At 38.1% G+C, this 14720-nt stretch overlaps 2 protein-coding genes across 2 annotated transcripts; both read right to left on the reverse strand.

Moving 5' to 3' along the window:
* Positions 1–2384: 2384 nt before the first annotated feature.
* LOC145105982 (uncharacterized) lies at positions 2385–3978 on the reverse strand. Its single transcript, XM_079043041.1, has 2 exons — positions 2500–3978; positions 2385–2396 (listed from the first exon to the last, which is right to left on the reverse strand). The coding sequence occupies exons 1-2, from the start codon at positions 3976–3978 to the stop codon at positions 2385–2387; spliced, it is 1491 nt and encodes a 496-aa protein (XP_078899167.1).
* A 111-nt stretch (positions 3979–4089) lies between these two features.
* On the reverse strand, positions 4090–4929 carry LOC145105983 (uncharacterized). Its single transcript, XM_079043042.1, has 2 exons — positions 4792–4929; positions 4090–4566 (listed from the first exon to the last, which is right to left on the reverse strand). Exons 1-2 carry the CDS (start codon positions 4927–4929, stop codon positions 4090–4092), a joined length of 615 nt encoding a protein of 204 aa, XP_078899168.1.
* Between the last annotated feature and the right edge of the window lie 9791 nt (positions 4930–14720).

Consider the following 14720-nt stretch of genomic DNA (forward strand, 5'->3'; position numbering starts at 1 on the left):
GTTCAGGAGTGATAGTGGTGTGTCGACGGAACTAAAACTTACCAATTCTACATTAAGGAATACCAAAACCAAACATAAAGATTTAAAATACTATAGGAGTATTTTATGATACCATGCAATAAACAACAAATCTAAAAACTCATCAGCTTCGTATATCAAGAAGTTCGAGAATCCATCATGCAAGTAAAATACTATGGGAGTATTTGAGGTGCTATAACTAACTTATATGAAAACTAAAAAGACCCTGACTGGTTGGTCTATGATTTCGGAGTGTATACTCTCAGAGTTATATATAATTGAGATTTTATAGACTTAGAATCTGTGATCTTCGCTCTACTTCCTGTTCCTTGTTTGGTTGTGGACTTAGAGTAGGATCACTTACCTTGTTTGGTTGTGGACTTAGAGTAGGATCACTTATTCGAAGGTCTATTTAATCTTGGTTATGTATAATCGGTATACACTACGTAATTATAGAAGGACCCAGTGACGACCACCATAAAAATCTTAATATTTTACTAATCTCATAGATTCATTAGGCATTTTCATTCTCGTGCAACCAACACACCTAGACAGAGCAAGCAGTCAACGGAAAAGTCGAGACAGAACCAGAAAAAGGGGTTCACAAGGAGGATTCTGAGAAAGAATCGAAAGAAAGGAAATACTCCCTTCCAGAACCATTAAAAAAATCTACCCTCTTAAAAATCAGTATCGATACTCGATTATAGTCGAACTAAATTCTATATAAAATACCTATTTCTTCTCTCTACCACAAGTACGTCATGGGAATGTAAGATGAGACATTAAAAACCGTATATCAAAACAAGAAATTTATGCGGGTATATAAATAAATGGGTTACATCTAGAAACAACTATTGTTACTTACCAGCTTATTTCATACATTGTAACAGAATCATGCCTCCGCATGGAAATAACCAGTCAACCAACAAAACACCATTCCCGCAGATAGACTCTGCTACCTTTCAAGCTGCGGTTTCAGCTGCCGTGTCCGCCGTTATGGCACATCTCAATGCAAATAACACTAGTGAAAATGGAAGTGGTGTAGACAATTCAAACCGTAGTAACAACCAAGGAAATCGACAAGTACCTACCTATAAGAATCCTTCAACTCACAAATCTAAGATCAATAAAAGAAAGTTCTTGAACAAAGAGAAGAGCGGAGTATCTCCAAAACTTGCCAGGAGACAACAAATTGCGGTAACCCCTGCAACCACAACATCTACTACCCCAGCACCAACGCCAGTGCGCCAATATGTTGGAAAGCTTCCAAACTGCAACAAGTGCAACTACCATCATATCGGAGCCTGCCGAGTGTTGCGTTGCATTGGGTGCAACAAAAATGGGCATACTATCTCTTTCTGTAGAAACCCAGCCCAACACATCACTTCAACCACCGATGCTAGTACCAGTCAGATATGTCATGCATGTGGTGAATTAGGGCATTTCAAGAGAGATTGTCCAACAGAGAAGAATGACGGAGGAGTAGGAGGTGTTTAGCAACGAGACATGGTGAAACAACAAGGAACCCTACTAGAATTTTTGGTACGTATCCTAACAACGATAATTTAACATCAAATTTTACTCTAAAAACTCCGGCATTTAAGGCAAAAACTCATAAATTATTCCCTCACCCAAATAAACCCAATCATCTATATGAAAGATAAGGACCCTCGCATGTGAGCTAGTACGACTTAGCGTATACCTCAGGGTCATCTATAAGTAAGATTTATAGACTTAGAGTGAGTGATTCCGCCTTATTTCTTGTTCCTTGTCTGGTTGTGGAATTAGGGCAGCATCGCTCAGTCAACGGTATTTCAAATCTTAATTATGCGTGACTGGTGTACCCCAAGTAATAATAAATACACCCGATAGGGATTTTATTCTAAAAAGAGCATCATTTTCAACTTCTCAAAACTCACGTACTATTAATACTCACTAAGAAACAATACACAAATGTTCACAGTACTAATAACAAAAGGAAAAACTGAAAACACCGAGAACATATACAAGGGAGACATTACCGTCTAACAAACACTCTTTCCAGATCAATTTAATACCTAAGAGATCCCGACGTCATCATTCAAACTCAATTAGCTTGGTCCTCACCATACCAATTATGTGTTCTACGGATTTAATATTCGCCTTGACTAGCCAACGGACAAAGCCATCGTCAGGGGCGGAGCTAGGATTTAAAAATAAGGGGGGCTTATATATAATTTTTTTTAAAAAAATATTCGAATAACATAATCCAGTCTGTAAAATTGAAAGAGATACTGATAAAGAAAAAAATCGTCTAAATATGAACTGTATCAATCTTTGCAAGAACCAATCTTCAAAAGTTTTCAAACGATCATAAGCACCGATTCTCATATATTAACCTGTTATTATTAAAAGAACGACTTAGAACATAGATACATATGATATTATGTTCAATTTAGAAGAATACAAATAAAAAATTTGTAAAAGTATAAGTAATAGTACCTTTCTCACTTTAAGTTGTGCCCGTCTTTGCTTCATATAAGAAAAATCATCTATAAGTTTATTGGTGGAAAATGTATTAGCAATCTCCCTCTCAATGTTAATAAGCATACAACTTTTAAGAAAATCATCATTCATGGTATTCCGAAGTCGCGTTTTCACGATTTTCATTGCTGAGAATGCTCTTTCAGATGTCGCAGTAGAAACGGGAAGCGTCAATATAATGCGAATCCACCTGTCAAACAAAGGATAAGTACCAGCCTTTCCAGTTTCATGTAGACCCCTGCACAACTCAGAAAGTGTAGAAGAATTTTTCAATTGTGGGTGATTGCGCACATCTAACTCATAATGTCGTAACTCAAGTTTCAACAAATGAATTTCGTGCTCTGTAAAGTCCAAAGGATAATAAGTTGTTGCCAATTTACATATATCTTCAACATTCAAGGACTTTTTTGGATCTAGTGCAACACTGAGACGGAGAAGCTCTGTTACAGACTCATTAAATCTAGAATTCAACTCTTGTAACTGACTGTCAATAGCAGCAATAAACAATTCAACTCGGTAGTGATGCTCTGCAGTGATATTGTCTTTATCACGCCGTGTCCGAATTACATATTTGTAAGTCTCATTCATATCAGGGACCAAAATGTCACTTCTTTTACAAAAACAAACCACTTGATCCAAAAGTGATTGCCAACCTTCATCTCTCAGTTTTTGAAGCAATATTTTTGTTGTGGAAACCAAGGCCAATGCATTAATAATATCTATAGATTTTTGTTGTAAAGATTGGCAAAGCTTGTCAATTATCCCCATTATATCTTTCATCATATGCAAAACAATGACAAAATCAAATGACATTGCATGGTTAAGTGCAAATATTGCATCACCTTTTTGAGAAGATGTACAACCTTTTGTAGCAATGTCAGTCAACACTACACAAGATGGACCAAAAAGTCTCATCAAACTACATATTGATTTGAAATGAGAACTCCACCTAGTATCTCCAGGTCTTTGTAGTGTTCGTATTTGATTTTTTCCTTTTCCACTCTCAATCTCATCAACCTCAATTAAATGAGAAATTTCAGCAATCTGAGCATCTTGCAATTGATCATGACGCTTGGAAGAAGAAGTTATGACATTAACTATAAAGTTTAAAGTTTTGAAGAACTTATGTACCTCGGTCACATCTTTAGACGCTGCAACTAGAGCTAATTGCAATTGATGAGCAAAACAATGTATGTAATAAGCATAAGGGCATTCCTTTAATAATAAAGCTTGCAACCCATTCCATTCTCCACGCATGTTACTAGCTCCATCACATCCTTGACCCCGAATATCTTGGACACTAAGTTTATGATAAGACAATGAACACATTATCTCATTTTTCAAGGTCGATGAAGTTGTATCTTTGACATGAATCAAATCCAAAAATCTTTCTTTGACATGTCCATCTCGGTCAACAAATCTCACAACAATAGCCATTTGTTCTTTCTTAGATTCATCTTGAGACTCATCGACTATCAAACAAAATTTTGCAGTCTCGATTTCATCACGAATTGCTTTTTGTACATTTGTAGCTAAAACACGCAATATTTATTTTTGGATATCCGGTGATGTGTACTTTGCATTTCGAGGAGCATTTTCTAACACAACATCATCAATAGTCTTGTTATAAGAAGCTAGCAACTTTATAAGTTCAAGGAAATTCCCTTGATTTCTTGAGTCAGGTCCCTCATCATGACCTCTTAAATCACATGCTTGAAATGTAAGCCATTTAATAGCCTCAATAGAAACTTTAAGGCGTAATCTATTATCCATAACTTGTTGATTCGTTTGTTTCTCTATCACATTCTCTATGTGACACAACTCATTTTTTAAATCTTCATAGCATCTGACAGAAACATTATGTGCTGAGGTCGGGGTCTTACCTTCATGGACGTTGAAAGCACAATCTTTGCCACAATTCACTTTTTTCCATTTATTAAACCCTATGACGGTAAATGTATCTGACCCGACTCGTCCAATAGGTTTCTTATTGAAAAGAAAGCAAGGGAAACAAAATGCAGCATCCTTTTTCTCAGAATATTCCAACCACCAAAAATTTTTAAACCAAGCTTGTTAAAAACTACGCATAGAACCATTTGGACCACTAGGACTTGAAGGATACTTTGATTTTTGAATTTGGTATGGTCCCAGTTTAATATATAATCGTCTAATCTCATCACGTTGGTGACTTGGATAGCTTGAGATCAAAGGTCGTTCTTCGGGATCACGAATCAAAAAATCTAAGTTTACCTCTCTTGAATTTGAAACATCATTTTTTTCAGGTTCAACATTAACTGGCTCTTCCATATTACTATTTCTTTCAGGTTGTGGGTCATTAACATCTTCTTTTCGTTTGAAAAAAGAATCAATTGTTCTTTTTTTGCTCATGGTTTACCCTATAATTATAAAAATTTACAAACCAATTAACCAAGCATAATATTATCATTAATTACAAATTATACTATTCAAAATAAATATTAACCACAAGTTACAAATGTTAGATATAACTATTTTGAATCATAGTTAAGATGGAAATCGAAAAACATAAAGCAACCAGTTACCTTGAGAGTGCCAATGAATTAAATTGTAATTGATGCTCTCCTTTGAAGTAACTGCCGAATAATTAAATTGTAATTGATATTCTCCCTTTGAAGTAATTGTCGGCAGCGATGAATTCTAAATTGACGTCTCCTAAATTGTGGTAAGTGATGTATTTTGTATTTGTATTAAATTAAGTGGGCTATAGGAGGGGCATGGGCTTAAATTGAATTTTATTTTGGGCTTAAATAATATATATATATATATATATATATATATATATATATATATATATATATATATATATATATATATATATATATATATATATAAATTTATATTTGTTAGTATATAATGGAAGTAAAGGAAGTTGGGGGGGTAGCACACCTGCTAGCCCCTGTGTTGCCTCCGCCCTTGGCCATCGTCATCCATAGCGGTGAACCCGACGCAAACCCCAGAATCATCGCCTGCCTCAAACCTTCGAAGTACTCGTGTGAGGAGTACCACACTTTTCGTAGTTTTCCTCGACAAACCTTTCAAGAATACCACACGTATAGCAAACCAACTTCGAGGGTAGCGACAGGTGGGCCATATGGTTATACTATCACCACTTGGGGCATGCATCAGGGTGCTATATAATTAAGATCCTACAGATTTCGGATGTGTGATTCTACCTTATCTCATGTTCCTCGTTTGGTTGTGGACTTGGGGCAGAATCACACAACTAACAATCTAACTGATCTTAACTATATACGACTTGAATACACTAAGTGATGATAGAGGAACCAGGTATAAGAACCTACCATGACTTCAGGACGCAGCTGCCGGGAGTACGGATGGACTCGACACCATTAAGGTAATCATTGATAGATTAACCAAAACCACACGCCTCCTACGAGTAAAGGAGACAAACGAAATGGAGAAACTGACAAGGACTTACACTAAGGAAAATTGTACGACTACACGGAGTACCGATATCCATTATCCCCGATCGGCATAGTAGATTTACATCACCGTTCTGACAGTCGCTACACAAATCTGCTGGGATTAGATTTGGACATGTGTACAGCCTACCACCCACAGACCGACGGACAGAAACCAAGGACCATTCAAACATAGGAAGACATGCTAAGAGCCCGAGTGATAACATTCGGTAAGACTTAGAATACTCATTTACCACTTAATGAATTATAGTACAAAATAGTTATCACACAAGCATCAAGGTTGCTCCGTTCGAAGCCCTCTACGGTCGTAAGTGCATATCACCTTTGTACTGGGCTGAGGTGGGCGACATGAAATTAGTTAAAGGGCAAGTTCCTAACAGCACTCTCACCGGCCTTGAGATCATAAGGTAAACGACAGAAAGAATCGTCCAAATTCGAGAACGACTGCAGATTTCTCAAACCGACAAAAGAGTTATACGGATAAAAGAAGGAAGCCCTTGGGACTCCAAGTTGAGAATCGAGTACTGTTGAAAGTCTCGCCCTGGAAAGGAGTGATACGTTTTGGGAAACATGGGAAACTTAATCCAAGGTATATCGGGCCATTCGAAATCCTTGCCAGGATTGGTCCGGTAGCATACAAGCTTCAATTACCGCAGGAACTTAACAACGTTCGTCCTACCTTTCATGTGTCTAATTTGAAGAAATTCTTGTCCGATGAAACCCTTCTCATTCCACTTGTCGAAATTGAGATCAACAAGAACCTCCACATCGTAGAGGAACCTGTTAAAATCATGGATCGAGAGGTCAAATCGACGAAACAAAGCCGCATTCCTATCGTAAAGGTCCGCTGGAACGCCAAGCGAGGACCCAAATTTACCTGGGAACAGGAGGACCAAATGAAGCAAAAGTACCCATATCTATTCCTCAACCCTTGAAGTCACACTCAAAATGCGAATTTCGGGACGAAATTCCTTCTAACGGGGGGATAATGTGACAACCGTCAATTTCAAGTCAAAGTCAAAATCAACAAGTCAAAGTCAAAGTCAACAAGTCAAACCGGTCAAACTTAACTAGTACTTGTATGATTAAAAGTTATTCTATGAAAATGTGCATTTTTATGTCAAGAATTCAAGTGTCTCGGAGATTTTAAGTGTTTAGCAATGTAAAACCCTAAGAAGGGAGTTAAATACATCAAAACACGACTATGGACCCTTTTGAGGACTTAAATCAATTATAAACAAAGCATAAATGGGTTCACGAACCTTGCATTGCGAGTCTATACACTAATATTGACTAAAATCAAATCTCTCTCAAATCTCTCCCAAATCTCTCTCGACTTTTTATAGTCATCCGGGTCATCCCGACCCTTAACTTGGCCAAAAATCACTCAAAACGGGGAGTTAATTTGAAAAACAGCTAAATAGGACCGAAACCCTTAGGGACCGAACCCATAGGAACCGAACTCTAGGGAACCGAAACTAGGAGAACCGAACTGCATAAGAACCGAAGGTCCCCTTCAGAACCGAACTTAGCCTCGGACCGAACCTCCCTGAGGACCGAAACCAGTCTCGGACCGAAGCTCATAAACAACCGAAATGAACCGAGCCTTCGGTCCATTTCACTTCCTTCTCACCTTCGGACCCGAAATCACCTTCGCTCCTATCACCTTCGCCTGACTCCAAGGACCGAACCCACTTTCAGTTTCAGCATTCAGAACCGAACCAACCTTCGGTCCTCAACACCAAGAACCGAACCTTCGCAGGTTCGCCCCTTATTCCCGGTTTTGACCACTTTCGCTTTTTAAGCTCGTTTTTTACGATTTTGACGGGGATTTTTCACCAAATTCATATTTTTAATATTTTAAACTCCCTAAACTCATATTTTAATCACATCCTAAGGGTTATTAATTATAAATCATTATTTTACATTAAAGAAAATAGCTTAGGATATTTTATGTTACAAGTGGGTCAAGTGTGCCCACTTGCCTCCTATGTGTCACTTTCTCATTGGTCCAACCTTATCCACATCACACACACCAATGTAAACATCCCTTCACCCTAGTCACTTGCTCCAGTAATCCTTCATATAAAGAAGTACCTGGGGATTTCCTTGACCATTTTCTTCACCATCAAACACTTACACACTTCTTAACCATCAAGAGAGCCTCTTTTTCTCTCAACTTCCAGCCACTTTTTGAAGGTGTTCTTGAGCTATTACTTCACTCTTTGGTAAGTATTTCATCTAAACTCAAGTGTTACTCCATGTTTTCATAACATCCTTGAATCATCTACACACATTTTAACACCAAAAATCGTTCTTAGGATCATCCAAACTTTCTCGTGTTTATCAAGTGTTCTTGACTTGATACTCCTCGTCTTTGACCTTCCACTCTCCAAGAAATTACTCAAGGTGAGTTCATACCCCTACATTTTCCAGTTTTCTTTAGATTTCAGGGGGGATACAAGTTAAAACATCAAAACATATCTAAAACTTAACTTGACAGCTTACAATAGAAAACTTAACTTGTACCTTTCTAAGGACTACTCGCACGCATTCATACGATTTTTCTACAATTTATAGTGATTTTTACAAAACTGCTTGTCACTGCAGCAACGAATTGGGGCCAGTCTGTGAAAATGAACGTTTTCACACTAGTTTGAGACCACCAAAAATTATAGGAAATTTTATGACCACAGTAGACTCTTTTTCCAAACTCTCAGAGTTTACGGATTTAGTTTTCGACTTACGATGATTTTTCTATAAATATTCTAAAACAGAGACAGTAGAGAGTAAAACTGTCAAAAACAAGTTTAAGAGTTATTCACACTTTGTAACATGTCGAGCAAAGTACGTAATACTAGGGTCAAGTATACTTAGTATTTTTATGCCATTTTATTTATCTAAGGAATAAAAATCATATTTATAAAGGTTTTACATCATTACAAAACATTCATGTTAAACTATAATAGGTATAGTTTGTTAGTCACATTCACCTACACAAAAAGGAAAAACACATACTTTTACAAACAAAAAGGGATTTTGGTTGCTTAATACGTAAACTTGTTAATGAATAAATTTGTGAGGCATCGTCTTCAGGGTACTCTTAAGTACCACAGAAAAGTCCTGTAGTTATAACCAGAATCTCTTGTAAGGAGAGCGTGATAGTTGTGTATAGATCTATATTGGGTCTGACAAACTCGCACCTAACCTGCTTACAACAGCTAGACCGGCAGGTCTGTGGTGACAAATGTCATAACATTCCGACGCCTGAAGAATGTCGAGTACGAGGTCTTCGAGTTTTAGCATGGTTATAACAACTCACATGGGGTATTAACAAAACATAAAGTTTACGGAGACTTAAGAACCACACACGCACACCAAAAGGAGTTTTATGCACATATAAAACTACGCATACTATTTTAAGTATGGGAATTTACTTACAAAAATGGAGTCTTAATACATTAAAGGCTAAAGCCATCTTTTTGAAAATACAAAATCCACCAGGTTAAACGTCATCATTGGCAAAGTGAAGACATCTTCAAACTAGTTTTCTTAATAGCAAAACTACACCTTTGTAAACTAAGTATGGTATTTATACTTACATATTTTGCCCTTGGTTCAATTAAGGCTATAACACAGTTTACGGAAAATATAGGATTTTCTGGAAACATTAGAGACTTAAGAACCACACAAAAAGGGGTTTTATGCACATACAAAACTACATATACTATTTTAAGTATGGAGATTTACTTACGAAAATAGTGTCTTAGTAAAAACGTAGTGGATCCGTTCGATCTAAAAACTTTACTAACATGTACACACCAAGAAATCACACCAGGAACATATTTTGTTCACTAGTCTTACGAATTTTTAAACGTTCTTTAAAAACATGAGAAACACGGATATATTTTGGTCTTAAGACCTGAAAGGAAACATTCCATTTTCCAAAGAACAAAAGGACGTATCCATTTTTCAACAAAAATGCTTATGAGCTCACCAGCTTTAATGCTGATACTCTTTCAAACTACTTGTATTCTCAGGAAATTAGTAAGTCAAATATGCGTACAGACTTCGAGGAGACGGAGCATCATAGTACCAAGACTTAGTTTTGCTGTTTACTTTTGGAAGTTAAACCTATGTAAAACAATTACAATGTAAACTATATGTTATCAATGAAAAGGTTGTTGTTGCTTTGATTACTATTGTACGATTGTTTTGATACTGTGCATGACGTCCTCCGCCCCCGAACGTTTCCGGCGTTGCGGTTAGGGGGTGTGACAAAAATCACGGTAAAAAACCGTTATCCCTTACCTAGGATAGATGACCTTTTCGATCATCTTTAAGGAGCATCGTGGTTTTCCAAAATTGATCTATGAGCAAGATACCACCAGATGCATGTAAGAGAAAAAGATATACCAAAGACTGCTTTCAGAACTCGGTATGGTCATTATGAGTTCGTAGTGATGCCTTTCGGGCTCACGAATGCACCCGCCGCATTCATGGACTTAATGAACCGAGTATGTAGACATATGCTTGATCGTTCGGTAATCATGTTCATCGACGATATCTTGGTCTTTTTGAAGACTCAAGAGCAGCATAAGGAGCACCTAAGAGAGGTACTCGAGGTTCTAAGGAAGGAGAAATTGTATGAAAAGTTCTCCAAATGCCATTTTTGGTTATGAGAGGTCCAGTTCCTTGGGCATCTTGTCAACCAAAATGGTATTCTAGTAGACCCATCCAAGATAGAGGCAGTACTGCAATGGTCGGTCCCGACTACTCCCTTAGAAATTCGAAGCTTTCTGGGATTAGCCGGATATTATAGAAGATTCATTCAAGATTTTTCCAAGATTGTGGTACCCATTTGAGACGCTAAGGCAAAAGTTATGCGAAGCTCCAATGTTAGCCCTCCCAGAAGATGTTGATGGCATGGTAGTTTACTGCGATGCGTCAATCATAGGTTTCAGAGTCGTCCTCATGCAACGGGGTCAAGTAATCGCATATGCCCCTCGATAGTTGAAGCCTCATAAAGCTAATTACCCAATGCACGATCTAGAATTAGGAGCAGTAGTCTTTTCCCTTAAGATTTAGAGACATTACCTGTATGGAGTTTGGTTTACCATTTACACTAACCATAAGAGCTTGAGAAATTTAATGGATCAACCCAACCTAAACATGAGGCAACGTTGATGGTTGGATGTAGTGAAGGACAACGACTGCGAAATCCTTTACCACCCATGTAAGACCAATGTAGTAGCTGATGCATTAAGTCATAAAACAACCAGTACGCCAATGAAGGGTGTCTGTTTAAGGATGACAGTGATCACTCCAGTACTTTAGATGATCAAGCAAGATCGGAGTGAAGCAGTCAAGGAAGAAATTTGTAAAAGCGAGAGAATTATAGGGCATATCTCAGCTTTCGACATAAATAGTAATGGGTTGTTGACTCTACATGGCAAATTTTGGGTTCCATACTCAGGAGGAACTCGGCAAATACTAACGATGAGGTGCACAAGTCCAAGTTTTCGATTCATCCAAGAGCTACAAAGATGTACAGGGACCTCAGACACAGTTACTGGTGACCCTATATCAAGAGAGATGTAGCCTGGTACGTCGAAAGGTGTTTGGCCTGTCGGAAGGTCAAGGCCGAACACCAAATGCCCCATGGGAAGATGTAGCCTCTGGAAATCTCAATGTGGAAGTGGGAACAAATAACGATGGACTTCATCACAAAGTTTCCAAAGACTCCTTGTGGAGTAGATACTATATGGGTGATATTGGATAGATTAACCAAGAGTGCCCACTTCGTGCTTATCCAAGAAAGTTCCTCGGTTGAGAACCTTGCAGAGATATACGTCAAGGAAGTAGTCTCTCGGCACAGAGTACCAGTCTCAATAGTCTATGATAGAGATGTCTACTTTACTTCTCGGTTTTGGAGAAAAATCCATGATGAGTTGGGCACCTGATTGCATATCAACATAACTTATCACCCTCATACTGATGGGCAGAGCAAAAGGACTATTCAAACTCTTGAAGACATGTTGAGGGTATGTGTACTTGATTTCGGTGGGAGCTCGGATACATATTTACTGCTAGCATAATTCTCGTACAACAACAACTACCATTCCAGTAATGGTAGACCTCCCTTTAAGATGCTTTATGGAAGGAAGCGTCGAACGCCCATATGTTGGGGAGAAGTTGGCCAGCGAGTCATGGGGAGCACTAAGCCACTGATGTTGTGATCAAGACCATCAAACTTATCCAACAAGTGCGAGAAAGGCAGAAGACTGCACAAAGTAGGCAGAAGAGTTATGCAGATCGAAGAAGATCGAATCTTGAATTCCTAGTATGAGATCTAGTGCTACTTAAGGTTTCACCATGGAAGGGTGTCATCAGGTTCCAGAAGAGGAGCAAGTTAGATCCTAGGTATATCAGACCCTTTCGAGTCATCGCTCGAGTGGGCAAGGTTGCCTATCGTTAGGATCTGGCGGAAGAGCTTAGTCAAATCCATGACACCTTCCATGTCTCCCAATTAAGAAATTGAATTTTGGATGAATCCATAATTGTACCTTTGGAAGACATTCACGTAAATGAGCGTTTGATCTAAGTTGAAAATCTGGTAGCAATCTTGGATAGAAAGACCAAGACCCTGCCAGTTTAGTAAAGGTTCAATGGCAACACCGAAAAGGATCAGAATAGACTTGGGAGAAAGAAGAAGATATAAAGAGAAACTACACATAGTTATTTAGTTAGATTTCGGGGACGAAATCCTTGTAAGTGGGGGAGAGTTGTAACGCCCCATTTTCATCATAGCCGTAGTTTGTAAATATTATAAAATACGAAATAAAAATATATTAATATTAATCCAAAATAATCATCATAGACATGTAGGAAACGTCAATACAATTTCCATAGATATATAGAACACCTAAATCCGACTTCATATGAAGAAGTTATGCTTCTTCGAAGTTTTTCGATTAAACTGACGCGACTCAACGTATCGTAAAAAGTGAGTTTTAAATAGGTGGCTTATTAACTTAAGAAACCTAAACGAAAGTTGTAGTGGGCATTAAACCGAGAGCATGCAAATAGAGAATGTCTAAATTTGACTTCATTAGAAGAAGTTATGATTTTTCTAAGATTCGATATAGCAGTGTACAACTCAAAAATCGAATTTCAGATCGGTCGATTTTTGGCCGACACAATCTACACGAGAATTGAAGATATCATTAATAAGAGTTTAATGATATAAAAACAGTCGAAAACAGACTCCGGATGAGAAAGTTTTGCATTTTATACGGCCTTTAACAGTCTAAGCCTGTGTGAAAAAGATAAAGTCAAAATTAGATGACAGAAACTAAACGAAAGTTGTATATCTCATCGAGAGCTTCGCGTGGATATAAAGAATGTTAAAAAAAGGAGGTCGTACGAAGAAGTTATGCAATTTTGAAAATCTGAAAATCGTCACGCGTGCGCGTCGAGCGTAGCTTGCGCCCGAAGCTAGCCATGTTGCCCCATCCATTTTCGGACACGTATTAGCCATCCAGAGGAGCCACCTCACCATGTGCACTGTATGAACGACCTTTCACGGCGTGCATCCCAAGAAAATCCCTTATAATTAGGCTTCAACTCTTCATTTGTTCTCCACACCCTCAGATCTCTCTCTCTCTTTCTCTCTCTCTCTCTCTCTCTCTCTCTCTCTCTCTCTCTCGTTCTATCCTGTTCTAGCTTATTTTTCCTTCATTTCTGACCTGTGACATAGTCCCGCGACACCCTGAGTACTCATCTGAGTAGTAGCCTTCGAGTAGTGGATCCCGAGTCAATATTCTGTCCGCTTAGATCCTGGTTCTCATCAATAGCACTCTGTAAGTGAGCTACACTTACTCTACCTCTGTGTATTTTATGATTGTAGTCATAAGTTGTTACTAGGAACCTATACTTGATATTTATCAGTAATCCCAAGTTTTTAATTGATTGATCTACTTACAGGAAAGGTGCCTAGAATGGTCATATTGTCTTGGTTGTTAGATTTCAGAAAGCAATACGCGGAAATGATCCTGCCTCCCAACTGTCTGGCCTGGCCGGTCCTTATTTGATTGAACTATCGGTATTCATTAGGATTAGTGCTAGGTCTAGCCTACCTTACATATTCTCATTGAACTAATAAGCTATAGTAATTTAGGTTAATCCTCGTTAAAAGTGTTGGTCGTCAGCTAAATTGTCCCGTTGACTGTTAATCCTCTGAGAATCTGTCAAGGTGAGTTCTTCTCACTATATTGTATACTCCAATATGTATCCACTATATGTTTGGCTATAGATTCTTGTAGTATACCCTTAAGCAGTTAGGTTAGATAGTTGCCTATAACGTATGAATAATGCTTTTTATATGTGTTAAAATATTATGTGGAGCTGAGGGCAGACCAGCCTCGTGCTGAAGGCTAATAGACTGGGACGAACTAGCTTTATGGTAAAGGCCAAGGTGCGGTCCAACTATATGTTATACGCAAAGATAGGGTAGACCAACCTTATGCTGAAGGCCATGGGTGGACCAACTACATGTTGAAGGTCATTATGTGTATGCATTGTATATGTGTTGTGTTATGGAATCTTTTGAGGGAATTCACTAATACTCGGCTTACAGTTGTTAAATAACTTATTTACAGGTTGTCCATCTGACCGTGGGAAGGCTCATGCGTGACT

This window comes from Lactuca virosa, chromosome 4, assembly GCF_052849685.1.
Source record: "Lactuca virosa cultivar CGN04683 chromosome 4, Lactuca_virosa_CGN04683_v6, whole genome shotgun sequence".
Lineage (NCBI taxonomy): Eukaryota > Viridiplantae > Streptophyta > Magnoliopsida > Asterales > Asteraceae > Lactuca > Lactuca virosa.

Excerpts from the sequence above, each read along its gene's own strand:
- LOC145105983 (XM_079043042.1), bottom strand. The coding sequence starts at position 4,929 with ATGAGCAAAAAAAGAACAATTGATTCTTTTTTCAAACGAAAAGAAGAT. Across the intron at positions 4,567-4,791 it reads ATGTTTCAAATTCAAGAGAG|GATGCTGCATTTTGTTTCCC; the intron begins GTAAACTTAGAT and ends TCTGAGAAAAAG.
- LOC145105982 (XM_079043041.1), bottom strand. The coding sequence starts at position 3,978 with ATGGCTATTGTTGTGAGATTTGTTGACCGAGATGGACATGTCAAAGAA.